Source organism: Macrobrachium rosenbergii, chromosome 12 (genome assembly GCF_040412425.1).
Source record: "Macrobrachium rosenbergii isolate ZJJX-2024 chromosome 12, ASM4041242v1, whole genome shotgun sequence".
In the NCBI taxonomy this organism is placed as follows: Eukaryota; Metazoa; Arthropoda; class Malacostraca; order Decapoda; family Palaemonidae; genus Macrobrachium; species Macrobrachium rosenbergii.
The window spans coordinates 103,440,610-103,468,500 of record NC_089752.1 but is presented as its reverse complement, the minus strand read 5'-3'; the positions used below and the strand labels follow the sequence as shown (position 1 = coordinate 103,468,500).

The 27,891-nt window shown below is 37.2% G+C and overlaps 1 protein-coding gene across 11 annotated transcripts in view; it reads right to left on the bottom strand.

Moving 5' to 3' along the window:
* The window catches only part of LOC136843814 (ciliogenesis and planar polarity effector 1-like), a 105,686-nt gene that overhangs the window by 74,840 nt on the left and 2,955 nt on the right, over positions 1-27,891 (bottom strand). For 7 of the 11 annotated variants that reach the window (XM_067112580.1, XM_067112587.1, XM_067112586.1 and 4 more), the window contains exons 2-9: positions 25,227-25,365; positions 24,865-24,997; positions 10,153-10,284; positions 9,700-9,881; positions 9,241-9,393; positions 8,655-8,851; positions 7,279-7,428; positions 4,995-5,195 (exon numbers count right to left, since the gene is read on the bottom strand). In XM_067112580.1, coding sequence (XP_066968681.1) covers positions 4,995-5,195; positions 7,279-7,428; positions 8,655-8,851; positions 9,241-9,393; positions 9,700-9,881; positions 10,153-10,284; positions 24,865-24,997; positions 25,227-25,307 — 1,229 coding nt within the window. In that variant the 5' untranslated portion in view covers positions 25,308-25,365. The remainder of the gene's footprint in view (positions 1-4,994; positions 5,196-7,278; positions 7,429-8,654; positions 8,852-9,240; positions 9,394-9,699; positions 9,882-10,152; positions 10,285-24,864; positions 24,998-25,226; positions 25,366-27,891) is intronic. The other 4 variants (XM_067112589.1, XM_067112584.1, XM_067112588.1 and 1 more) reach the window with 1 other exon arrangement.

The following is a 27,891-nucleotide window of genomic DNA, read 5'->3' as shown; positions in this document are numbered from 1 at the left end:
AGCTTGTCCTGGGAAGTCTTAATATCATGCAAGGTTGACAGTGCAATTCCATACTCATCCATGATATGTACCATAGACCATCCTGCCTTGATTCTCTCAAAGATTTCAAGCTTTCTGTAGAGGATTAGAACCTTCCTCGCTCTCTTAGGATGAGGTGGGGTCATACAAATAATATGCAGCAACACAAACACACAACTAACAGTACCTGCAATGCTGCAGGCACTGCAACAAAAGTCACGTTTGGGGAGAAGCATTGCCTATATCACAAACACCCACAAATAATTTAAACAAGCACCCATGACTGTACAAAGAGGAAAAATTATCTTTTTTATTAAGTACGGAAACCGACAGCGACCCAGAGGGACCAGCTGCCCCCATCCAAAAACAAAACTTCCCCAAACAATTCTTCAAAGGAAAGACCAGACAGAAGAAAGACAAACCACCAGAGGGGATGTGCTACTTCCACTGGAGATTTGGGAAGAAAGCCCATAAATGTGACAAAGGATGCCTGTTTTAGAAAAACATGCAAGGGGCTGCACCTCGTGACCCATCCAACTAAACATCAGTGGTGAGCAGACCAGTTGCCTCTTAAGAGGCTCCACATGCTTATTCATCAGGGACAAAAGGTCAGACACAGAATTTCTCATCAACACCGGAGCATGCAGGTCATTTGTGTTTGCTAGTCTGAATGAATGACTCAACCCAGCTCCACCTCCCAACCTCCACATATCCACCGCCAGTGGAGCACCACTCAAGATGCACAGGAGGTGGGATACAAATGTGTCATTCAATGGGAAAGACTACAGTTGGACCTTCATCACGGCAGATGTGACGATAGCACTGTTAGGAGCAGACTTACTAACAGCACACAACCTGTTAATGGACGTAGCATCAAAACAACTGACCACGAAAACAACTCCATCATCACCTAGTCAACAACCACACAGAGGAACCGCCACCACACCGCCACTGCAGCAACAGAGACAACAAATGTGCCCCATCACTGGAAATACAACAAATTCTACAACTACCAAGAGGTCTTCAAAGACAACCTGCAGCACGACTTAACCAAAGCAGCAAAACACAACATCCAGCAATATATAGAAACCGAAGGCCCCCAATCCACTCACATTTCAGATGTTTAGCCCAAGAAGCTTGTCTATGACAAACAAGTGTTCAAGGAGATGGAGAACATGGGAATATGCCAAAAGCCCCAGCCCATGGGCATCCCCTCTTCACATGGTGCCAAAACCCAACAGAGCATGGCGCCCGTGCGGAGACTACCGGTGACTAAATGTCAAAACGAAGCCAGATAGATACCCGTTGCCGAACATAGCAGACATAAACAACCAGATGAACGGAGAAAAGATCTTCACCAAAATAGACTTGTTGCAGGGATACTTCCAAGTTCCAGTAGCGAAGGAAGATGCAGAGAAGACCATGATCATCACCCCTTTCGGCACCTACACGTTCAACTACAGCTGTTTCAGCCTTCGCAACGCAGGGGCAACCTTCCAAAGATTCATGGACAAACTGCTTGGCAACCTTCCATTTTGTGAGGTCTGATATCCTCATATTTAGCCCCAACCTCAAGCAGCACCTTAAAGATGTCAAAAAAGTACTGCAAATGCTCAAAGAAAATGGACTAATAGTAATGGAAGACAAATGCGAGTGGACAAACAAAACGGTGGAATTCCTGGGACATCAAGTAAGCCCAGAGGGCACTAAACCCCAACCAGAAAAAGTAAAAGCAAGTAAGCCCAGAGGGCACTAAACCCTAACCAGAAAAAAGTAAAAAAAACAACAATTAAAGAAGACAAAAGTGGACAAACAATCATTCAACTTCCAGAGGGCAAAACCAACCAAAAATTAAAGCAAGTAAGCCCAGAGGGCACTAAACCCCAACCAGAAAAAAGTAAAAGCAATCACCAACTTCCCAAAACCAACAACAATTAAAACAGTACAAGAATTTTCAGGACTAATCAACTATTACCATAGATTCATCCCTGACATTGCTAAAATTATGAGCCCAATATATCAATGCCTACAAGGAAAACAGAAAAAGTTAATTTGGTCAGAAAATCAAGATACAGAAAAGCATTTCTTTTAGCAAAACAAGTGTTAGCCTCTGCAACCACATTAATTTTTCATCTACCCCATAGGTCCCCCATGTTGACAACAGACACAAGTAACCTGGCAATTGGCGCTGTACTAGAGCAGGACACAGATGATGGTCATTGTCCGCTGGTGTTCTTCAACAAGAAGCTAACGACAGCAGAACAGAAATACTCCACTTTCAACAGGCAGCTTCTAGCAGCCTACAAAGCCATCCGCCACTTCCACCACATGCTCGAGGGACAACAGTTCGTTGTGCAAACAGACCACCAACCCTTGATGCATGCCTTCACAAAGTCAGCATGGCAATAGCTGAACACTCCTTAACCATCAAGTACTTGAAGGGCTCAGCAAACACCGTGGCAGATGCAACATCAAGAAACTGCGTCAACACCATCCAGCTCGGGATAGCCTATCCCGAAATAGCAGAAGCACAAAGAGATGATGCAGACCTACAGCGACTGTGGTGGGACAACCCCACCCTTACATAGAGCAACCTTTCAATCAACAGTGGAGAGACCACCATTGCCTGTGAAACGAGTACTAGACGCCCTTGCCCTTACCTGCCAGAAGGCCTCAGAAGAAAAGCCTTCACACTCGTCCACAATCTGTCCCACCCATCAGGCCGGGCAACTGCCCAAATCATAGCAGAGCGGCACAGTACATCTGGTGGGGAATGAAAAAGGACATAAAAACTGGACGAGAGAATGCATCCCATGTCAGATGTCAAAAATCACAAGACACGTAGAGAGTGGGATAGGAGAGTTCCACACAACACACCCCCGACTCACCCACATCCACATCAACATAGTGGGACCCCTACCCACCCTCCGAGGGGTACAGATACCTGTTCACAATCATTGACAGAAATACTGATACGGCAACAGATGGCGGAAAGCTGCGTAAAAGCCCTTGTCGGATGGGTCAGCAGACATGGAGTCCTGCAGATTATCACGAGCAACGGGAGTCAACTTCAAATCCGCCCTGTGGAACACCCTCAACAGCATCATCGAAAGGCTACACTGGTCGTTGAAAGCATCAATCACCACCAGATGCCAAGGCAGGAGCTGGAGAAAGGAGTTACCATGGGTCTTACAGGACCTAAGAACGACACTGCATGCAGCATTTAACTAACATCTCCAGCAGAAGTCCTATACAGCCAAGCACTGACATTGCCAGCAGATATCTTTCAAGATCAAACAAGCCCAACATCCCCATCTGACACCTGAAAAGCAATAGAATGGATAATGACAGCCAAGATGACCTACCACGTGACCAGAAAAGTGTACATCCCCAGCGAGTTGCAGAATGCAAAATATGCATTCATCCAGGTAGACGCACACAGAGCCCCCCTCCCCCCAGCCTACTCGGGACCATACAGTATCATCCAGAGATGACACAAAGCCTACCAGATGAAGTGGACGGCAGGACGATATGGGTCTCCATCAACTGCCTAAAACCAACATACATCCCAGACACAGGCCTACAACCATAAGCCTCTCCAAGGGGGGGAGTCTTATAGGGTCCCATGTGGACACTGCACACCATCATCTCACCTAGCTTGCTAATCTCCTCACAACAACATCTCCATGTGTTTCACACATAGACACAAGAAACACAGCATAAGTCACGCATCTTTTATACATATATGGTCGACCCCAGGTATTCGCGGGGAATGCATACCACTACACCCTGCAAATATCTCAAATCCGTGAATACTTAAAACCCCTCTAAAAATGCTTATACAGTAACTGCCTATTTTCACAAAAACCAAAAATACCCTCTAAAAATGTAACAGTAACTGCCTATTTTCACAGTTCAAAACACCAAAAATACCCTCTAAAAATGCTTATACCTCAACATTTTAATAGTTTTATCACAAAAAGTGCAGTTAGTCACGAAAATTATAAAATACAACAATTTGTGAATATTTCTCTACAAAAAATACTGTGAACAGGTGAATTTTCAGCGCGAATAGTGTGTACAGTATATATGTTCCACAGAGAAATCCGCGAATAGGTGAAGCCACAAATCCAGAACCGCAAAAGGCAGGGGTCCACTGTATCTCCATTCATATTATTGTCATGTTAAATGTATTTCTATTACCATACGCATTACAATGTCAGCATTTCAGCCGTATGTACCATAGCTTCAGTCATGCCTTGTATATCAATTTATATGTGTACAGTAAACCCCCGTATTCGTGGGGGATGCATACCATACCCCTCACAAGTAGCTAAAATCCGCAAATACTTAGAACCCTTCTAAAAACACTTAGAACTCCAGTTCTTGGTGGGGTTCCGTTCTGACGGCGTGGACGATAACTGAAAATTGCCAATAACTGAAAATCGTCAATTTCTGGTTATCAGCACCTCTGTTAGGTTTGTATCAGTGCCAATATGCAATTATTGGCATCGGTAAGCAGAAATGGATGCAAATCAGCACTGAAAATTACCAATTTTCGTCGCTAGGCAAGCGCAGAAAACCAGATCACCAATAACCAGGGACCGCCTGTATGTGTATACAAGTATATCTTCGGTCCCTAGGGTCTGGCTGTGTCCGGATAATGTTGAGCTCCGGCTAATGTAAATTTGGATAGCTGAATAATTACTATACAGTATAACATGAAAATATAACATTCTAACAATACTGAAAAAATATTACAATTTACATTTCTTGGTTATGGTACCAGTACAATAACAGCAAAGTATTGTAATCCTCCTAAAAAACTATACTTACGGAGTTTTTTGCAATGATCAAATCTTTGTACTATTATAACCTTACTTATTGTAATCTTCCTAAAGAATATGCTTATGACTTTTTTCTGCAATGATCAAGTTTTGTATTATTATAACCTTACTCAAAATGAAATACCTTACATTTTTCTCTCTCGATGTGAATGTGGATGAAGGTCTAGTAGAGATGAAGGCTGAAGAACTAAATTCTCTCCTGTACATGATATTTTCACAATAGGTCCCATTCTCGTAGCCAGGAAAATGGCACCTGTTTTAAGGCAACCAGCGACATATGAATTATCCCTTGACCAAGCCATATCAGCAACCCAATGTCTCTCTCCATTTCTGAGGGAAAGGAATGTAGAAAATTAGACAAAATATCACGTTTCATTTAAAATGTTAGAACAGAGTCAAGGACCCCAGTACTTTAAACATAAATGTAAATTACCTTAACAGAATAACTTACAGCCACTCATTATTAAAGTCCTATATACCACTGTATTTGTCTCTATAGCTTATAAATGCATCTTGCACGTTAACTAAACTACAGAGTGTTCGAGATCACTGTCAATAAAATTAAGTACTGTATATAATAGTTTTATCTACATCAGTAATCAAATGAAGTACTGTACATAATAGTTTTACCTACATCAGCAATCAATCTTAATAAGTGATTCCTCATAATAAAACCATCAAGACTATTTACATCAGACAGATATTCTCTTTAGACATGAAATAAGTTCTTGCTACATGATAAGTGATGATGGAAATTTGTTCTGCATGAAGCAAATAATCCATTGACCATGAATTCATTTTAAAATATAGAATGATGCTCAACAAAAGTATAAAAAAAATGCAATGCCCATCAAGTTTCAGAAGTTGGTGTACATCCTCCAACATAGAGATGCTCTGAGAACAACCTACTAATTATTGGTGTAAGTATATGATCCCTTATTTGAAAAAAAGTGAAGAATTAACCACTTCTAATTCTTTAACTGAAGACATTACGGGGTGTTGACCCTTGGATACCATAAATTAAAAACCACAATCATGTACCTCTACCTGATCATTATTAGAAAACGAAAGACCAATTTTTAATATATGTATTTCTTAAATATTTCTTAACCATTGCAATTGATATGGATAAATGTTTAGTAATGAAAAAATGAATTTTTGGGAAATATGAACACAAATGAACTTGATAAAATTGTGTAAGAATCTACCAAGTACTGTAATTGACAGTATGCAAGACCCTTTCTTCCCAAAATTCAGCTTGAAATATACACTAAAGTCTTATAAATGAAGTTGGAGTATCTGTAAGCTAATGTTTACTGAGACGTTAGTACTTAGCCAAATACTGTCATATTACTGTACTGGTATTTACTCAAATATCAGTATTATTACTACTGCTATTATTATTAAATTAAAATGTCTTGGGACCAAAGGGTTGTCAGTTATTTGAATTTGCCCACTGCCAGACATATCGTTTTATAATGTCATATGTGTATCAGGAATTATCATTTCAACATTCATTCCCAATAAGCAATACCTAATTTTTTTTAGTATTATTATTAAATAATTCCAGACATCTTAAACTGAACATTATCCACTGATCACCTAACTCCAACAGCTCTCTCTCTCTCTCTCTCTCTCTCTCTCTCTCTCTCTCTCTCTCTCTCTCTCTCTCTCTCTCTCTCTCTCTCTCTCTTATATTTAACATACTATTTTGTTCTTGTCCATTTGTTTAGAAATTTAAGTGCTCATAAATTCACTGTCGCTGTTGGAGTCATCCATCAGAGGCAGAGGTAATGGAGAGGATTGTCATAAAATGTTTTCTACTATGCCTCAGCTGCTTTTGTTTTCTCTTGTGATTTACAACAGAATGACTATTAAAAAGATTTTACCCGCTGTCCTAGTTGTATGCATTGTCCAAGTTTTTTGCCACACTCTTGCTATATATTCTGATGACATTAAATGCTTACAAGTTAAAAAATTTTTTTTTCTTAATATTTCTCTTGGAAACTGGGGGGTTCGTATATGCCCAAGGGTCTCATATGCCATCAAATATGGTAATATCAGCATTTTACATTATGCAAGACTGCAAAATATACTGCAATAGGTCTCAAGAAACATGACTGTGCCTATCTACCTCTCCATGTATTACTCTAAAGTAAAATCTGTTAACTGAATAAATAAATCATACACTTGACAAAAAGGATAAGTTCCACTCCTTTAACCCTTTCTCTACTTTATCAATAATCACATTTCAGAAATATCCCATACATTAAAATTATTCATGAGCTAATCTACTATACAAAAAATGTTTGAAACTAAAGACTTCAAAATTAAATAACTCATTAAATCACTGAAGATTTCTCACACTTCAAAAGTACTTCAATGCTTTCAAGTAAAAGTGAAAAATACTTACTCTGATTGCTTCAACCTGAAATTACTATTTGACCTCTCAATACTCTCAGTGGCTATGGTCTCACTTAATGGGTGTAAATACACCAGCCTTGAATTGAATCTTACTGGAGAGTTAAGGGCAATACACATGAAAGATTGATTGTTGGTGTACCTGCAAGATAAAAATATCAGAAACATCTTAAAATCAAACTCCAAACATCTTAAGGAAGTAACAATATAACACAAATATCACAACAGTGACTACAAAAATACACAAGATGTATTAAGAGTTCTTTAAATGCATTGTATAATTATTATTCATACACATATGAAACCTTTCAAGTAATTTGCCTCAGTACAATAAGCCTTTCTGGTTAATGCTAGTTAGAAATGAGGCTGGTAGAGGATGAACTATGAGCCATTATGATACTTAGCTGATTTGCAGTTACCTGCAAATAACATGAGCTCATGGGTAAACCAATTTACTATGGTCCTATTTCTACCTTACTGAAGCTGCCAAATTCATAGCAACCTTGGGGTTATGAGACACATAAAATGAGTTACCTGCAAATAACATGAGCTCATGGGTAAACCAATTTACTATGGTCCTATTTCTACCTTACTGAAGCTGCCAAATTCATAGCAACCTTGGGGTTATGAGACACATAAAATGAGTTTTTATGCTATTAAGCAATTAGATTGCTTTACTAGTTTAGTAAAATCTCAATCATGTGTACAATATACTTCAAACATGCCAAATTAGCACACTGAAGCAATTTAGATTAAAGTACCTAATATTCATCAAGAGGTTGCAGTGGCTGTTCCACACAATGGCAGCACATACATCATGGCAACAATGACAAATGACTGATGATTACAAGCTGGTTTTAATCAGCTTATCTGACATTTGATGTAAAGTACAGCCCCAGGTAATTTAAATGAAGACTGACTGCCTTAAAAGTGTATCAGATAACAAAACGCAAGTTTTACAGCATATGCTTGAAAACAGAATATACACAATGCATTATGTTTGAAGTAAATAACACATAACCAACTGTAGGTTATTTCCTGCAAAAGCCCTTACAAGACCTCACTTGACACAAGAGAAGCAAGACATTTACCAATATGTTCAGAGTTCAGATAACATGCTATCTTCATTCTGTAATACAAATTGCAAATGTGGAAGGAATGAGGAAACTTTTCTTAAATGCATTTTCTTTGCAAACAAGATAATTTCCTCAAACTGATGGACCTATAACCAAAGATTTGAAAGGTCATTGAAGGTTTCTGTACAACTTCAGAAATTCTTCCTTCAGTAGTTCTTTACAGCAAATGATTAAAAAAAAAAAAAACTAACAAATAAAATAAAACATTGACAGAAATCTGTAAATCACCTACCGAGAAATTAAGGATCCTTTTTTTTGAATGATTTCCTCCTCTCGAATTCCCATACACTTAAATGCAGTATGAACAGTGTACCATGACGCTGACAGGATTCTACAGTTGCTGGTTCCCCATCGTAAAGACAGTGTGGTGTTCAAGAGAGATGAGGCATCAAAAAAGCTAAATGTTATGAGGCACTGCTGCCCACCTGGCTGAGGTTGAAAGAAATAACATAAATTTATGGTTACAACAACTTCAATCGCACAAACAAAAAATATTTATTTTTTAGATCATTATTTAGATAGTTTAACCAGATATTTTTGTAATCTCCCATTATAGGTACGCCATGTGTTATAGAGATCAACTGGCTAGAATAATTAATTCTGTATTACCTAACAATACACAAAATGTGAATGTCTCTATTATCAAAATACCACAGATAAAACCACACAGAAATACCAACCTTTGGATAACTTATACTGTCCTAAGAAAAGAAACTTACATAGGTGTAAAAAACTTACAAGCAAGTAATATAGATGTAAAAAACTTACAAGCAAGTAATACCATAATAAACCAAAAACAAAATATTCCCATAACTTACAGCCTCATTACAGAAGCAGGATGATATTTCAGTTTCTTTTGAAGACTGACTTGGTAAGAAAACATCACTAGGACACGCTGCCACGGACCACACCCCAGACAAAAATTCTTGGTGTTCATTATGTTGTGTGATATCTTTCACCCAAACATAAATCTGCAAAAAAGTAAATGGAAGCAATGATCACATTCTAAATGACCTTCACAAATCATTTTACACTGTATGTTCTAAGAACAAGAAACATTTTCATAGCTTTCAGAAACTTCACTCATTGTTTGTTCTTTGGCAGATGAAGTGTTATTTTAATTTTTAACTATAATGTATAAGAGCCTGGTTTACATCATAATGCAAAAAGAAAAAAGAAAAATTAAGAAGTCTTCAGGCTGACTAGGAAGGCAAACAGAAATAAGTGGAAAAATGACAGATTGCAGTTAAAGTTTAAGGAATAAGATTTTCACCCACCTGACTAGCACCAACCACAACAATAACTTTTGAACAGTCGTCGGATGCAAATATCTTTGGCCGCTGATGCAGTGGAACTTCACAGTGAGAACCCTGTTCGCCACTCTCCTTTAACTCAACACCTTCATGGCCTTCTTGATGAAGTTGTTTAAGCTTGTCTAAAATACCATGGAAAGGTCCAACTGAAATACAGTGAAGCTCATAAACATGATCAAAACTTTGTGTTAGAATGGTGTTTTATGATTATCTCTTCCAAACATAAAATGATGACTGACATGCCTATGATAATTATTTACAAAAATCTTAAGTTTTAATGTGGTATAAGTTTTTATCTGCAAATATGAGGTTAAGATTAAGACAATAGAAAACTGACCTCTCATTAACACAATAGAAAACTGACCTAAAAACTACAAGAACATTTTACTTCAAAAGAACCTTTATCTCCACACTTACCATAATCATCAACATTTGTCAAAGATGAGTGAGAACTAAGTTCTGGAAGTCCTCTAACATAATTCACTCTATTTGTTTTTTGGTCCCAGAAAAATATGTCTCCTGAGAGGAGTACCCCATACACAATAGTTCCTGAAAAAATGAAAAGTATATGAGCCTCTCAAGTCAGAATAAAAACAATTGTCTGTTTTGCAAGAAATATACATAGGTGTCTTTTTATGGTCCTAATTAATTCATGAAAGGTACAACATAACTTATGAAAAATATTATCTATCTATAAGTGTGCAGACTGCATTGTACTTAATCCAAGGAAAATAGTCACTCATCAACACTTACAAAAACTTAATACCGGGCAACTCATTTTTATATGTGACCTACTTCCAATAAAAAAATGAAACTTGCTACTTAAGAATATAATTTTAAGAGAGCATTTGAATACCTTCACTAAGTTAGTCAACATTTTCTGAAATGTCAATCTAAGCCTACTGTGAAGTAGTTTAATAACACCAGTAAACTAAAATGCTTAACTCTCATACAGGTGCTCCTTCAGGAGCGGAAAGAGGGGTTGAGTATAGACGAATGTTGTGAACTGCATGTACAAAAACCTGATTAAATATACAAAATTTACAATATTTATACCGTTCCCTCAAAATCCATTTACTTAACTAATGCCATAACAACCATAGACATGGAGAACCACATGCTTACTTTCTATACGTATAATTTAGCAAAATGGTCGTTATACTGGGCAAGAATTCCTGCATTTCCATGAATTTCTCCATTTCATCTGTCTTAACTCATCCAGTTTTCATGCCTGCTTATTGGGTGTACAGTAGAATGAACCTCAGTCCCATAGTGGAATCAAACAGCAAAAGCAAACTTCTTCCACACACCACTTGAGCAGATCCTTCCATGACCTATCCCAGAATGACAAACACTATCCATGTGACATGAGTTTCACACATGCACACACTCCTCTTTCCTTCTGTACTCTTAAAAATCATTCTCATTCTTGGATATGACTCAAGTCTCGCACAGTATCCAGGTCTCAGATACAACCTGAGCCTTGAGCATGACCAAAGTCTCTCCAACCAGGTTAATATCCAGTCTCCAATCTTCTTGATTGTTACATCTGTCTCCTCTATGTCAGCCATTTTAGTCCTGACTGCCTGTGACATTTATCTAGCTCAGGCCTTCCCTGTTCACCATTGCCTTAGCTCATCTGTCAAGCTATCCTCAAATGCAGAAGTGTGTTAGCTTTTGCAGGTTTGTTTCCAGCCACCTGTCAGGTCACGGCCCTGGCTGCTTTTCACTCTAACCATAATCAGTTTTACAGGGGAAATAAAATATCTGGTCTCATTGACCTCTCCCAAGTGGAGGCTAATGACTCTCTTGTCTCACTATTTATCAGCTTATTTATAATAATAATAATAATAATAATAATAATAATAATAATAATAATAATAATAATAATAATAATAATAATCATTTATTTCAGCTCAGGGCCATATACATGGAAATAATATAATTTATATCAGCTCAGGGCCATATACATGGAATATACAAATACAACACACACAATCTAGATACATAAAATAACATGACAAAAATAATAATCAGCAGTATCCACACAGTTGCTGAAGAAGGAAAAAATAGAATTCATGATAATGGTAATGACAGTAATTATACAGAATAGCAAAAAAAAAAAAAAAAAAAAAATTATAATAATTAAAAATACAGATTTCAGACGATTAATTTCCTCACTGACTCCCTCTGACAAGGACAATATCTTCCTAATGGGGATTACTGTTTCAGCTCACTCAGGATACCTAAGCCTCTTGTCCGTTCTATATCTTCTATTTCCTATCCTCTAATGATATGTGGAAAGCACAGCATTTCCAACCTCTTCTATTTCCCATCCTCCAATGATATGTGGAAAGCACAGCATTTCCAACCTCAAGAACTGCCCTTGTCAGTTCTGAAATTGAATGCTGCACCATTTGATAATGACGAGTGACTAAAACTCCTTTTTGGGGATTCAGAGAATCTTATCTTGTGTCTGCCTGAAATCCACTCACTGGTGTTGAAACACTAATGCAAAGAAGTTCTGAATCTTGCCTAAACTAATATCATTCATAACAAAAAAGACATCAACTAACTCTTACTGAACAAATAAGGCCCGAGTTCCTCTGCCAGGATCCCCTCAAATACTATCAGTGATTAAATCCCTCATGACAAAGCACTTTAGGCAGTATCAAGATCCTTTATATCACCCCTTCAGCCCAAACCTGCACTGCTTTCTACACTCATTTGTCTAGCTCCATTTTTTATACTTCCATTCAAAATAAATCTATCAGGTAAACCCTATGAGGTAAAAGAGGTAATCTGGATATCTGGTCAAACTACTTAATAATATACAGCAGAAAAAAATTAAATTTTTCACACTAAAATTAATCTTTCCAGATACAAACCCATTATTTTTTTTATTCATCTGAAGTAGCAGTCATTGCCACACATGACCAAGAAGAAGACTATTTCCTTCCACCTATCTAAGCATGCAGATTAATTCACTGAGAAACTATATTGGTGAAACCTGATTATACTTAACATACTCTGAACCACTTGCAGCTTGGAGGGGTTCAGAGAAGGACAAATGTTTATTAAATAAGTAATGTGTTTGAATTTGAAAAAACTAACTTTAGTTTTATAACCTAAATGTGTTACCACCTATCCCATTAATTTACTTAAGCTTGAATAGCTACTTAAGTCGGAGGCCTCATTACTAGAAAATTATCACAACACCTGGAACCTGCACGGTAGCTGACCAAAGGAACCTCTTGGATAAACGTTAAAGGACAAAGCAGGTATCTTAAGGCTAACAAGGACTGGCAGTACTCTAATTGTGTGTTGTGAAGGTATAACAATGGTTTACAACAGTATTTGAATCCAAGTTAAATAGCAAAACAAATTATGCAGTAAGATGCTGAATGAGTGTTACAAATGCTACAAAACAGCCCGAAAGTGACCCACTGATAAATCGACCTAACTCTGTGGCTGTACAAGGTCTACCACATCAAGAAGGGGTGTGGCTAAATAAGCAACCTTAACACCTGAGATTTGGAATGTTAGTAATAAGCACCATGACAAGGAGGGAATATGTGATTGCAGATTAATGAAAGTTAGTAAAGCAGAAGAAACAAGAGATAGTTACAAACTTTTATACAACTGTTCAAGTAGGGAAGGAAGTCTGAAGACCTTAAAAATGGTGTGACTGAGGTACATAGGAAGAACAAAAGAACCACGATGATTAAGGCTATGTGCAAAGGAATGCACACTTAACACTATGAGTGTTTATGCTCTTCACATAGGATTTGCTAAAGAGGACACAGAAAGTTTGTAGGCAGACTTGAATGAGGAAATGGAATCAGAGGGGACCTTAACAGAGACATTGATTGAAGTAGCGATGCTAAAAGTCACATCCATGGAGGACATGGCTACAAGGACTGAAATAGCAAAGGTGAAAATATAACTAACTTTGCAGTATAATTTGATATGAGAATAGCAAACAAATTCTTAAGTAAGTAAACAGAACACCTATCATATACCAGAAGGCTACATGATTTAGTCAAATTGACTACATCTTGTACCAAAGATAAGGTCTGATGGAACTGAAAACCTGCAAAGTCATCACTGGAGACTGTGTAGTTGCACATCTTTAATAGTTATGGATTTTTAACTGAGAATAAAGAAGAATCTAAGAGCTAAATGCATGACCCCAAGAAACCAGGTTGTTCAAGCTTAAAGAGCCCGACCCTGGAAGACAGTTTTAAAAAAAGGGTATTGGAAGAGATTACTCAGGAGATATATAACATCAATGAATGGTTGAACCAGGCAGTGGAAATCACATTAAGACAGTAAAGATGTCTTAGGAGAATGTATTGGTAAAATATGGGAAAATAAGGAAATTTGATGGTTTACCGAGGAGCTACAATATGCAACAAAGAGAAAAACGCAGGAAAGAGGCAAATATGGGAAGAGACAACTATGAGGAATAAAATAATCTACAAGGAAAGTAATAAGGAAGCCAAGAGGGCCATGGCAAAAGCCACTGATATAGCATATAATCAGTTACACCAAGATTTAGACACAAAAAACAGCAAAGGAATAATTCTACAGATAGCCAAAGCAAGAAACAAAAATTAAAAAGACATAGCCCACATAAAGCAAACCAAGGGAATGGAAGGAAAGAAGCGGGCATTATAAAGCTATGGAAGGAATATTTTGAAAAAGTACTTAACCCTCTAACGCCGAGCCTCTATTTACAAAAACATCTCCCGTATGCCGGCGTTAGGGGAGTTAGCGCCAAGAGGAAAAAGTTTTTTCAAAAATCACAGCACGCTTAGTTTTTAAGATTAAGAGTTCATTTTGGCTCCTTTTTTGGTCATTGCCTGAAGTTTAGTATGCAACCATCAGAAATGAAAAAAATATCATTATCATATATAAATATTGAAATATATGACAGCACAAAAAAAATTTTCATATATAATTTTATACAAATCGTATAACAAATTGTAAACGAGAGCAAAACGGTTAAAGCTAACCATAAATCGAAATATTGTTAGTTTTTTCACTGTATTGTATACTAAATTGCGATGATTTTTTGGTGTATAACAAATTGTAAAACGATCAAAGCAAAACAGAGAAAATATTATCACAAAATGATGCATGAACTAACGAAAGAATTTCGGACATAAAAATGTTTTTTTAAAATTCACCATAAATCGAAATATTGTGCTAGAGACTTCCAGTTTGTTGAAAAATGAAGCTAATTGATTGAATATTACTAGAATGTAAGTGTTTTAGCTTACAATTGCAGTTTTCGACCATTTCGGTCGAGTTAAAGTTGACCAAAAGTAGAATTTTTTCTATTCATCGTGATTTATATGAAAATATTTCAAAACTAATAAAAGCTACAACCATGAGTTATTTTCTGTTGTATTCTACATGAAATTGTGCACAATTTCATATATAAAATTTATGTAATGACTAATATAAAACGGTGCAAACATTACGACAACGTGACGAAAGAATTTCTGAGATGTTGCCGAGTTACAGCGTGCGGACGTAAGGAAAATGTTTTTTCAAAATTCACCATAAATCGAAAAATTGTGCTAGAGACTTCCAATTTATTGCAAAATGAAGGTAAATGATTGAATATTACTAGAATGTAAGAGTTTTAGCTTATAATTACGTTTTTCGATCATTTCGGTTAAGTTAAAGTTGACCGAAGGTTGAAATTTTGGCAGTTATCGTGATTTATGTGAAAATATTTCAAAACTGATAATAGCTACAACCATGAGTTATTTTCTGTTGTATTCTACATGAAATTGCGCACATTTTCATATATAAAAGTTTATGTATCGACCAATGTAAAATGATGCAAACATTACGACAACGTGACGAAAGAATTTCCGAGATGTTCGGCCGAGTTACAGCGCGCAGACGTAAGGAAAAAGTTTTTTTTTTAGAAATTCACCATAAATCGAAATATTGTGCTAGAGACTTCCAGTTTGTTGCAAAATGAAGGTACATGATTGAATATTACTAGAATGTAAGAGTTTTAGCTTATAATTGCGTTTTTTTACCATTTCGGTCGAGTTAAAGTTGACCGAAGGTTGAAATTTTGGCAGTTATCGTGATTTAAATGAAAATATTTCAAAACTGATAAAAGCTACAACCATAAGTTATTTTCTGTTGTATTTACATGAAATTGCGCACATTTCCATATATAAAACTTTATGTAACGACTAATATAAAACGGTGCAAACATTACGACAACGTGACAAAAGAATTTTCTGCGGACGAAGGAAAAGTTTATTTTAAAAATTCACCATAAATCAAAATATTGTGCTAGAGACTTCCAATTTGTTGCAAAATGAAGGTAAATGATTGAATATTACAAGAATGTAAGAGTTTTAGCTTACAATTGCGTTTTTCGACCATTTCGGTCGAGTCAATGTTGACCGAAGGTTGAAATTTTTTGTAGTCGACGTACAGTTAGTCCACTCGGCACCCAACAGACAATTTTAGTCGACGTATGATACGTCCAGTCGGCGTTTAAGGGTTAATGAAGAAAATGAGAGTCATAATGGGAGATGAACATCCAAAATTTGGAATGGTTAAAAAGGTAATGAAGGAGAGGTAAAGAAAGTTCTAAAAAAGATGAAGAGTGATACCACTGATAGGCCAGATGACATACCTGCTGAGGCATGGAAGACACTGGGCGAGGAGGGAACAGATACTTTGGGAACTAATGAAGGAAACTATGGAAAAGGAATTTGAACCAGGAAAATTTAGAAAGAGCACAGTGATACCAATTTTCAAAGCGTGTGATGTGTAAAGTTGCAAGAACTATATAGGAATTAAATTAATGGCCTGTCTTCTTTATAAAAGTGAAATTTTGCGCTTTCAAAAGTTAGATCACGTTGAAGTTTTCCACAGGAAATTTCTGAAAGAGCTCCTTCAAATAAGGAAAAGCTCAGCAGATTGCATGGCTTATGGCGAACTGGGCCAATTTAACTTGGCCTGCAAGGTTGAAATGAGAATGATAAATTTTTGGTTAAAGGTTTACCACGGCAAAGTAAGTTATCACATACCACGTACAAATACAAATCAAAGTGGATTGCTAAAATAAAATCAACTCTTGACAAATGTGGTCTTTCAAACATTTGGATTAGTCCAAGTGCTTTTAATGTTAGTTGGATTAAAAATGTGCTGACTCTGACTAAGTGATATAGAAAAACAGAACTTAGTGTGTGAAATTAATGAAAATATATCATGCTCACACTATAGAATATTTAAGCAAGAAATGGGTTTAAGTAAATACTTTGTTGAACTAGATTACTGTGATAGAAAGAATCTCACTAGATTTAGATGTGGTAATCATAAGCTTCCTGCTACTCATAACAGTTACTTAAAACTCTCAGTGCCCAGTAATTTGCACAATGTGTAACACCCAGGAACATATTGACGAATACAGTGAACCCCCGTATTCGCGTTGTCAACGTTCAGCGGACTCACGCATTCACGGGTTTCTCTGTGGAACATATCTAGCCATCATTCGCGGAAAATTCGCCGATTCGCGGTATTTTTCACTGAGAAATATTCACTAATTACTGTATTTTCATATAATTTTCATGAATAAATGCACTTTTTGTGATAAAACTATTAAAATATTCAGGTATAAGCATTTTTACAGGGTATTTCTGTGTTTAAGCTATCAAAATGGGCAGTTCTAAGTGTTTTTAGAGGGGTTTTAAGCATTCGCGGATTTGACCCATTCGCAGGGGGGTGTGAGACGCATCCCCCGCGAATACGGGGGGTTCACTGTACCACTATATCCTGGTATGTCCAGCCTTTAGTGGGCTGAGAGAAATGTGTATAAAAAGATATTATTTTACTTGGCCAAACAGTATGAGGTTTAAGCAGGTTTTGAATGTGAAAAGCCAGAGAGAGATATGCAATCTTGCCAAATTTGTAAAAATCATAATGTTGGTAATGTATCCACTCCATCTGGGTCATAAATAAGAATTATAATCTTCTCTTGTAAGTAATTTGTAAAACCTTACATAGGCACAAATGCACTATTAGTCATTGACTTTTTTTCTAAATACTGTAGTGTAAGACATTTGAGTCTGTGTATGTTGTCTTCGTTCATCTTGATGTATTTCAGATATATTTTGCAATTTTGAATGTACTCTCATACCCCAAAAGGGATCACTAAAGTTTATAATACAGTCTTTGAATTCTTTGATCCATACCCTGAAATATTTGAAAGAATTACAGACCAAAGGCTTAGACTGGAGGTCAAGATTGGAAGACAGCAATTAGGCTTTATGAAAGGAATTTGTATCACTGACGGAATATTTTCCTTATGCAGGTAATGGAGAAGTACAGAGAAGCAGAGGCCTCTTCATATGGTCCAAATAGACCTAGAAAAGGTATATTACAGAGTACCTAGACAACAAGGGGGGGAGAAGTTTGAGGGAGCAGGAGGCACCAGAAAAATATGTGAGTCATCAGTGAAAGGTACAGAAACCAATCAGCTACCAAGAGAGGAACAGTATGGATGATTAGTAGCTTCTAGAGATGGAGGCATGCATTAGAGAGTAGAGGGATGAAAGTAAATCAAAGAAATGCCGAATATATGACCAGCCACAATTAAGCTGGGAGAAGTAAGCATCAGGAGAGCGTTTAAGCACCTGGGCTCAACACTACATGCAGAGGCTGTTACAGATAATGAGGTTAACAATCAAAATCAAGCCAGACTGAATAAATGGATGGGGATTTCAGGCGTACTCTGCAACAAGACAATCCTTACTAGGCTAAAGGCAAGGTACATGAGCTGGTAGTAAAATCTTCCATGTTGTATAGGCTAAAAGCAGCACAACTGAAGAAAGATGTGGCAGAAATGAGGATGTTCAGATGGAGAAGTGGAGTGACAATTTTAAGCCATGGTTTAATGCTATATGTAAGCTTGCCTACCATGAAAAACAAGCTTATCATTTAAGGAGGAACAATCGATCAGACTTTTTGTGGCGTAATTTCATTGAGCTTAGAAGTGAAGCTCAGGTGGTCTATGTGAGAACTGGGAAAGCTTATAATGCGGGTGTGAAGGAGACCGTGCTCTCCTGTGGTGATGACCATCAATGGTGGTCTGCCCTCAACTCAACACTCATTGAAGTTGATTCAAGCATGCCTCCCTTTGAAGGAACTGATGAAACTGCTGTAAATTGCCTTAAAAAGAAGGCAGATCTTTTGGCTTAAGTCTTTGTAAGCAAACTGTGTGGAGTCCATGGTGTTGCCTCAATCATGCTTTCCAAAGCCTAAGTTGTGTTCAATGTCCTTCAGGTCCAGAAGTTAAAATTTTGCTTCCAGGCCTTGACAGTTAAAGTTGCAAAGACCCTAAAGGGATCTCTCCCATCTATTTTATGAAGACTGCAGTTTTCATTGCTCCTAGGATTACAACTATTTACAGAAGATTAGTTGGACGTGCAAGTTTTCCTTCTGTTTGGAGAAAGGGGAAACTTTGCTGCATTACCTAAGGGACTAAGGCTATGGCCACACTACAGGTGGCAAGCAGTGAGGTAGATGTACTGAAGAACAGCAGCACACACATTGCATGGCCACATTGGAGCTGCCAAAATCACATGAAACACGTTAGTTGAAGCTGATCATCAGTGCAGACATGTCATCATCAAATTTAAGAAAATTATTTTCATTTGATAATACTTCTGTGAAAAAAAGCCTGGACTCAGGACTAACAAGAGAAGAATGGAACGAAGTAAATTTTATAATCTATATCAACAGTCTCAAATGTACGATGACAAATTTTACGAATATTTACATGTAAGCCAAGGATCATTTGATTTATGATCATTCGATTTATTGCTCAGCAAACTTGAAAAGAGGCTGAATAAGCCTGTAACAAACTTTAGAGAACCCAATTCTCCTGAAGGAAGCTGCTAGGAACTCAGCGTTTTTTTGAAACATGATGCTGTATCATGTTTAACTAGTGGTGAGGTTTAGCAACGCGTCAAATCTCCCTGCTTCACCAGTGTGGCCACCCACATAAGAATCATTAAGTTTCATGATTAATGGCAAGCTGTGCCACTCAACCCGCACTGCTCATCACTTTCAGTTCGGCTGTACCCTAAGTCTGTCCTTGTGTCCCCCTGAATACAGGTTGATTCAATAACAGTACCTTTATTTTATCTAAAGATTTTGAGAAGCTGCTCTCTAAAGATCTTTGTAGGTTGCTAAAGATAAAAACCTGCTACCAGCATCACAGTTTGGGTTTTATAAAGGCCTTGGTACTTGTGATGCTCTCTTGTTAATATCTACCATCTTATAGAGTGCTCTTGATAAGGGTGCAGAGGCACACATGGATGGTCTAGAATTGATGACTCTTTTATTAATATTTCAAATGAATTTTTAATATGCAGAACCAAGGGTTTGTGTTGATAGCCAGTACACAAACTTTATTGATGTCAAGGTGGTGTTCTTGTATCTTTGCTATTTATTATCTATACTTGTGACATGTGGCAAGGTCTGAAAAACAAACAGATTGCATACACCAATAATGCTACCCTTCTAGCTGATGCCTCTCCTCTGAACCTAAGGTCTGTTGTTGCTGAATCCTTGAACAGAGATCTGGCACATATTCCTGAATAGGCTTTGGGGCATGAAGGAGATCTTGCTACTATGTCTCAAAGTATGATAGTTGGACAATCCAGAACACTTTTGCCTTTGCATCCTGATTTACATTTAAATGGTACAATTTTAAATGTCAGTGACTCTTTTTAAGATCTTAGGTGTAACTTTGAATAAGAAATTGACTTTTGAGAAGCATGTATGTAAAATATTGCTTCCTCTGTTTCTCAAAAAGTTGGTATATTGTGGAAATGTTTTTTAATATTTTGTGATGAAGGTTTTATATCTAAGTATTTGAATTCTTTTCTTCTTCCTTGTTTGGAGTACTGTTACTCAGTGTGGTCTTCCAGCGCTGACTCGCATCTTAAACTCTTGGATAGAGTTATGTCACCAGTTAAGTTTATTTTGCCAACTCTTAAAATTGACTTATGGCATAGACATAGTGAGTTCATTCTGTTTATTGAATAAAATGTACCACAACAATAAACATCCTCAGCACTCTTCTTGACCTGGCCTAGCCATATTTACTTGTAACATCAGGCTGGCTGCTGCTGGTATCAGTGTGTTGTTTTCTAGCATCAGATTTAATACTTCTCAGTTTGCTAGGAGTTTCATCTTGGCTACACTTAAATTGTGAAATAGTTTGCCTAGCACAGTTGTCGTCTGACTTCCAAATATTTAAGAGAAGAGCAAATTCATTCCTGTGCTCTGCTGATGCCTCCTGAATTTATTTATCACCTTTTCCTATAACTTGCCTCTCTCTCTGGAGCCCTCTTGGCTTTATAGTCTGTTGACACTGTCCATAAGGGTCTTCAGCTGAAGATTTAAAGAAAGACAGAAGAAATGAATACTTCAGGAGATTAGCAAAAGTCACTGAAGTACCTAAGAAAGCCTAAGAATCAAGACTGAGATGGTTTGGGCACATGACGATGTTGCGGGAGAGATCACAAAAATGGAAGTGCTAGGGGCACAAGGAGAGGAAGGCCATAGAGAAGATAGAGAGATTGCATTCAAACCATGAGACAAAGGATCAGATGACAGATTAAAAACCAAGATCCCAGCCAGGGATTAAGCCGAAATGTTAAATTTACAGGCAACCAAAATTGCCATGGCACTGACTTCATGACCTTTAGCTTTTAGATTAAATGCTTGAGCTCTGACAAAGCTCAGAGTAGGATCTCTCATGTTAGACAGCTGCAAAGGCTCTGTGCAGATGTGACAATTTTAGGTATTGCTTGGGGAAGTAAGGGAGTTGCTCAAGTTTTGGGCTACAAAAACAGGCACATAAGCAAATATTCTGCCAGCTCTTGGAGGAAGATACCTAGTTACAAAGGTATGGAATTTACTAAGCAGTTATTTGGAGGTCAACTGTTCTTGTTAGTCACAAACAATTGACCCTATGTGTGCCCAAAGCCTCCACAACATTCTGAGGTGTAAAGATTACTCTGATGGTCAGACTTGACCTCCATGACTGAGGGAGTCTGACAACCAATTAAATCTCCCTGGGAAAACCATGGGATTCACAACCACATGGTAGGCATTCTCAAGTTTCCAATATTGTAAAAGTTTCCTGTAGTAGAGGTGTCAGCATCACAATGACGACATTACCTGCTATCTGCTTTGCAAATGCCTAGAAGCTTGGAAAAATTTTATCTAGCTCCAAAAGGTTACAGTAGCTCTTGGATTCATCTGTTGCCCAAAGACATAATACCACCACATCTGATATGTGTGTGCCCCAGCCCTCCTTTGAAGCATCCAAGGACAGCAACAGCTCTGGAGCAGGTGGCACTACAACAACTCATGTGACAGTTGACTGCATCTTGTCACCATCTGAGGTCTCTAACAAGATTTCTTGTGAGATCTTGACTGGAAAGTCATTTGAATACTCAAGTTGCTGACCAGTTGTGTTCTGTTGGAGTTCTAGGGAACTTAGCTGGATGCAATTATGGGTCACTTAACTTTTCTACTAAGGAGGGATAGCCTGTCACTTTCTGCCAAAACTGAGAAACTGCTACAGAATCTCATGGTGCCTCTGGATCCCATCCAAAGTTGGGAAAACTACACCAGTTGATGTATGCACTTTTCCTGCACCTGAAGGAAGCAGTATGACTGATGGTATATGAAGAGAGGTGTGGTCTCTCACTAAAGCCTCTGACCTGGAGGAAAGACACTGGCTTGAGGAAAAAATAACCCATTTTTAGAAGCAACTGGCACAAGCTCCAAGTAAAGGAAAAGGTATGCAGAGTTGTCATTAGACTATCAAAGATCACTTTGGTTTCTCCTATCCTTGAGGTGGCCTCCCAGCAGGGGTATATAAAGCCTGTTCATAGAAAGACTGAACTTTTAGGGGCTCTTTTTCCCAGACAATGGTTTCAGCATTTAATAATCAAAACTTGCCTCATGCCCTACACTCAACAGGAAAGTGCTTGTCAAGTTCTTCATTGGTGGGGTGGGTAGAGCTCCTGGCTAGCACGCTGTTGGCCCAGCATTCGACTCTCCGACCAGCCAATGAAGAATTAGAGGAATTTATTTCTGGTGATAGAAATTCATTTCTTGTCATAATGTGGTTCGGATTCCACAATAAGCTGTGCCCTAGGAGAGCTGTTAATCAGCTTAGTGGTCTGGTTAAACTAAGGTATACTTAACTTTGAAGAAGTGTCATGAGAACTATTTCAATGGCTGAGGATAGGGAAAGAATGTAACACCCCTTATGAGAATACACAATTCATAAACTTCCATATATGATGAGATTTTAACCATGTCCTCAAAGTCCTGAAGTCTCTAAGAGGGTAACACTATAGTCTCTCCTGAGAAGAAGAGTGATTCCTATAGGCACCTTATCAAAAACCAAATCCCAACAAGAAGATCAACATGGCAAACCAAGTACTCGCCCAGAACTACGTAAGCCCTCTACGGATGAATTACTGTATGTACTGTATTTTCTGAGAGGTTTCTACACACACACACCATTAGTAGGTTAGCGCTAGAGGCAAGGACTGAGCGATGCACATGGAAGATGGGAGAGAGTTATGGGGTAAAGACCAACTGAGTAATGTGGGTAGTGGCAAGTGTCACCTTACAGGTGAGCTATGCATCAAACTGGAACCTCTAGAAGAGTTGCTATGGTATACAACTCCTTTACTGAGACTTGTTGCCATGGACTGCAATTTCATTTCCGGAAGGTTTATGCAAGGAAACATTGGCAGCCTTAAAGTGAGATTCTGTGCCTTGCAAATCCTTATTTTTGGAGTCCCATTATATCCACTTGACGTATCTTCTTAAAAAAGCAATTGGGAAGTGCAGAACCAAAACATCCTGCTTAGTTTTACACCTATTATAGAAACAGAGATGCTTGAAGAGAGCTGTGTGACACAAGCTGAATCTTTGGGACAGAGACAAGGCCATGAGAAAGTGTCATCCATTTTTCCATTAAGATTCCAACCCAAAAATATGGGTGGTGCCTTGCCAAACCACATATAACGTAATAAGCTCAAGGAGTATGCACTGCATGGGAACACCATGAATATGCAGAACAATGTGACAATGTATAACCAAGAATCTTAATACCCAGAAGCTCTATCAGAGGAGGGACAAAGAGAGGTATTTTGTGAAGTGTTCAAGCACTAACAAAAGTTCTAGGACTGGGCTAGCACTGTGCCATGGGAATATCATAAACAAACCTCTCATTAATAATGTCTGAAGCCCATCAGAGCAAAAGGATCTCTTATGTTGACACTAAAGGGCCAAGAGGTTCAGCTTAAACAACATTTCAAGAAGATATGCATGATAGTCTGATCCTCCAAAAGAAAACAAAACAAAATTAAAAATCCTAAGTAATGTTCTCAATCATTAATACCATCCACCAATTTGAAATTCAGGCTGAGTAAAACAGTAGCAAATCTAACCAAGATTACATACACAAACTCATTACCTACAAACATCAAAGCACTGCAACACCGTGATATTTATTGTATTTATTCTGTAATCCTAACAGAAAAAATAATAAATCAAATGACCTAAACCCAAATTATTATAAGGATAAATGGAGAAAAAATACATCTGCACCAGACAAGACTATGTAGAGAAGAGGGAGTTACTGTCAGTAAAACAGGGAACCCCTGTACCAAATTTCTTTCAAATCACTTCTTTACAGGCAGTCCCCGGTTATCAGCGGGGGCTCTGTTCTGATGGCGTGACGATAACCGAACATCAGTGATTTTTGGCACCGAAAAGTGGCGATTTTCGGTTATCAGTGCCTCTGTTAGATACGTATCACACCAATACCCAACTATCAGCACCAATAAGCAGAAATCTGCAATTTTCGGTGCCAAAAATTGCCAATTTTTGTCGGCAGACAAGCCCCGTAAAACCAGATCTCCGATAATTGGGGGCTGCCTGTACTTGATTCTTTCTAATTAGTCATTCACCACTTCAGTGCCTTGACTGACATTACAACATTTATAACACAACCAGAATTATGAATTTAAAAAACTAACTTACCCTGAAATGTGGTGTTAATAACAGACACATTCTTGGCAAGCTTATTTAACTTGGAAATTCCATGAGAACTGCTTGTCTGTAATTGTACCTGATTCACATATCCATTTGTAAAGGAATATACAGTGCCTGTTTCCTGCAAAATATACAAAATTATTGAGTGCACCAAACTAAATGCATTCTGTAAAATCTTAGTCCTAAAATGTTACAAAAATGACTGAGTTATCAAAAAATCTATCTGTAGAACTAATGTTCACATTGTGCAGTATTAACACATAAAAAAAATAACCCTACAGTCAATAATCGAGGAAACAATATCAACTGTTAAAACTTTGCAACATGATCTCAAAATTAACGTTGCTTACCTGTCCAATCCAGCAAACATTTGACCATGGTCTCTTTGCCTTGTTGAGGGTATCGCATGATAAATACAGTGGGATGTGCATGATACATCCCTAAATCTAATTACTGTTTGTATTCAAATCCATGTACAAGATTTCATACCTGAAAACCAAGACTCCAAATTATAAAAAGTGAAGTTGTAATTATAATTTAAATACATAATATCTTTTCATCGGTCATGCGAAAAATACAGATACTTCCAGCAAGAGGAATTTTCTAAGGTCAAACAATATAATAATTTGCCTCAAAGTTTCAATTTATGAATTAATCATGTTTAACATAAACTGCAGAATTGCAAACTTCCTATTATATAACTCACCACACATGAATTTTGGTCTTTATAAAATCTCAACTGAAAATAACACAAATTCATCAATAGTTTGTATTTTTCCTAACATACAAACCCACAACATCATGTGACACGAGTATCCTTAGGCGCGCATGCGCAGATGGCTATGACTTGCTTTTAGAGAGTAGCATTAATTATAAAAGGGGCCTGCAGGACCAGCATCCCCCAATTTGTGAATAGCCAAAGGGAACCATGATATTTTGCTCAGGATGCATGAGAGAGAGACAGGGAAAGATGGGAGGCATGAGGTGGGAAATTAAAAACTCACATGATGCTGTGGGTTTGTATGTTAGGAAAAATACAAATTATTGTTGAATTTGTCATTTGTTCCGATACTGATACAAACACCACAACATCAACATCATGTGATAGGAGACTCATAAAAAGGAGGGAGGAAGATCTCTCCATAAACAAGCAAGGCAATTATGAGTAACCACTAAAAATAAAATATTTTTAAAAGAATGATACTCACTCTTTAAAGTGATAAGTCTTACGCTGCCATATGTTCACTATCTTCTCAAAACACAAAAGACATGATACAGACTACATAAATATTTACACCTTGCTCAGTAAAGACATCAAAATTTTATCAGTACCATGCATGTGGTTTTTTTTAACTTATTATCCCACTGGTAGCTATGCTAATCTTATTTTAATTTGTTATCCCACTGGTAGCTACGCTAATCTTATTTCAATATATTGCTAAATTTTATAGCCTTTTTCTAAATCTAAAGTAATTATTGTATTTAATTACTATAGGTAGGAGAAATTATAAAAAATCAATAAACTCATGTATTACAGTCTGCAACATGCAATACACTCCTGCTGAAATATCAGTAAAAAAACACTAATGATTAGCTTTTGACAACCATAATAAATCTTTTAACAAATAAGCAGAAGCTGAGATTGCTGGAAGTAAAATCATTCTTATTTTAACCCTTCATGATATGTACACCAATGGCAAAAGGTATTTTAACAGAACTGAAATTCCTCATGTGGGTCAATAACATATCCCATAGAGGGCATCACCAGTGTAGACTATTACATACAGTATGATCCAAAGTATTTTAAACTGTGCAACTGAGATCAACTTGTTTAATGTACAAAAGTGTTTGCAATGGCTGTATAATGTAAAACGGGATTCTTATTTGCATCACCATACTAGGATATCCATCACACTTACGCTGAGGCATGATTCTGTACATAATTTGGGCAAAGCTTGGAAGCAAAAAAGGCTGTCCAAAATCCCAGAAAGAAGAAATCTCCCATGAGAAGTAGAAGCTGCTCTTTCGAGTACAGGGCCAATACGATGCTAGCATATCACCACCACTACTGCTTTGTTACAAAAAAAGAGGGATTCAAGACACAAGTTTGCTCAACTTCTTGCATAGCAGACCTGTATTTCATAACATTTGTATCAGCTGATTTGCAATTCTCACTCACTGGTGCTCAAAGCCAGAATAAAAGACTATTAACACAAGCATGAGAAAGACCAAAGAATAGATATTACTGTTCTGTACTCTCTTAAAATGCAATACTGTATTATAAAGTTGGAGACTGGAAGCAAAATTTCTATCTAAAACAAACATGGAGGCTGAATAGGGAAAACAATTCAAGAAGAATATTTTAATCATGAATAAGTAAAGAGCATGAAATTAACAAAATGAGATAAGAAAAAATGTCAAGACAAAACTAACTTCTTATCATAAAGGCAATCTTGAACTTTCTGAAAACAGACAAAAAACATTAGCCATTCCATAAACAGTATATCACTACCATATGAAAAAGAAGAAACACAAGTCATTCAACAGAAAAACAACAGAAGTCAACACGTACACTTCAATGTGGGGCATAAAAACATGAATTTGCTTAAAACACAGTACACAATGGTTTAACTAACAAAAACTGATACAATAGGCTAGCCTACAATACTAATTTGATAAATTCTACAATAATAGTTTGAGCTAGGTTGCCCTTAGCTTAGGAGCTGGCATAAAAGGGCTCTTTTATTTATTCTTACAAGAAATACACACACTAAAATAACAAAGAAATCCAAACTTATGATATCTATCTTAAATGCATAAAGTGAAGAAAAACATTAACTAAATTGTACTGTAACTAAGATGCCCACAAAATCATTTTTAGTTCATAATAAAACTAGAAAACTGATCTGGACTAACTTTAAATGCGTTAGATACTAAAAATAACTAAATTTCCTTCTATTCGGTTTTGTCACATACAAAGTACAGTAAGTCTAATAAGCTACAAGTATGATGAGG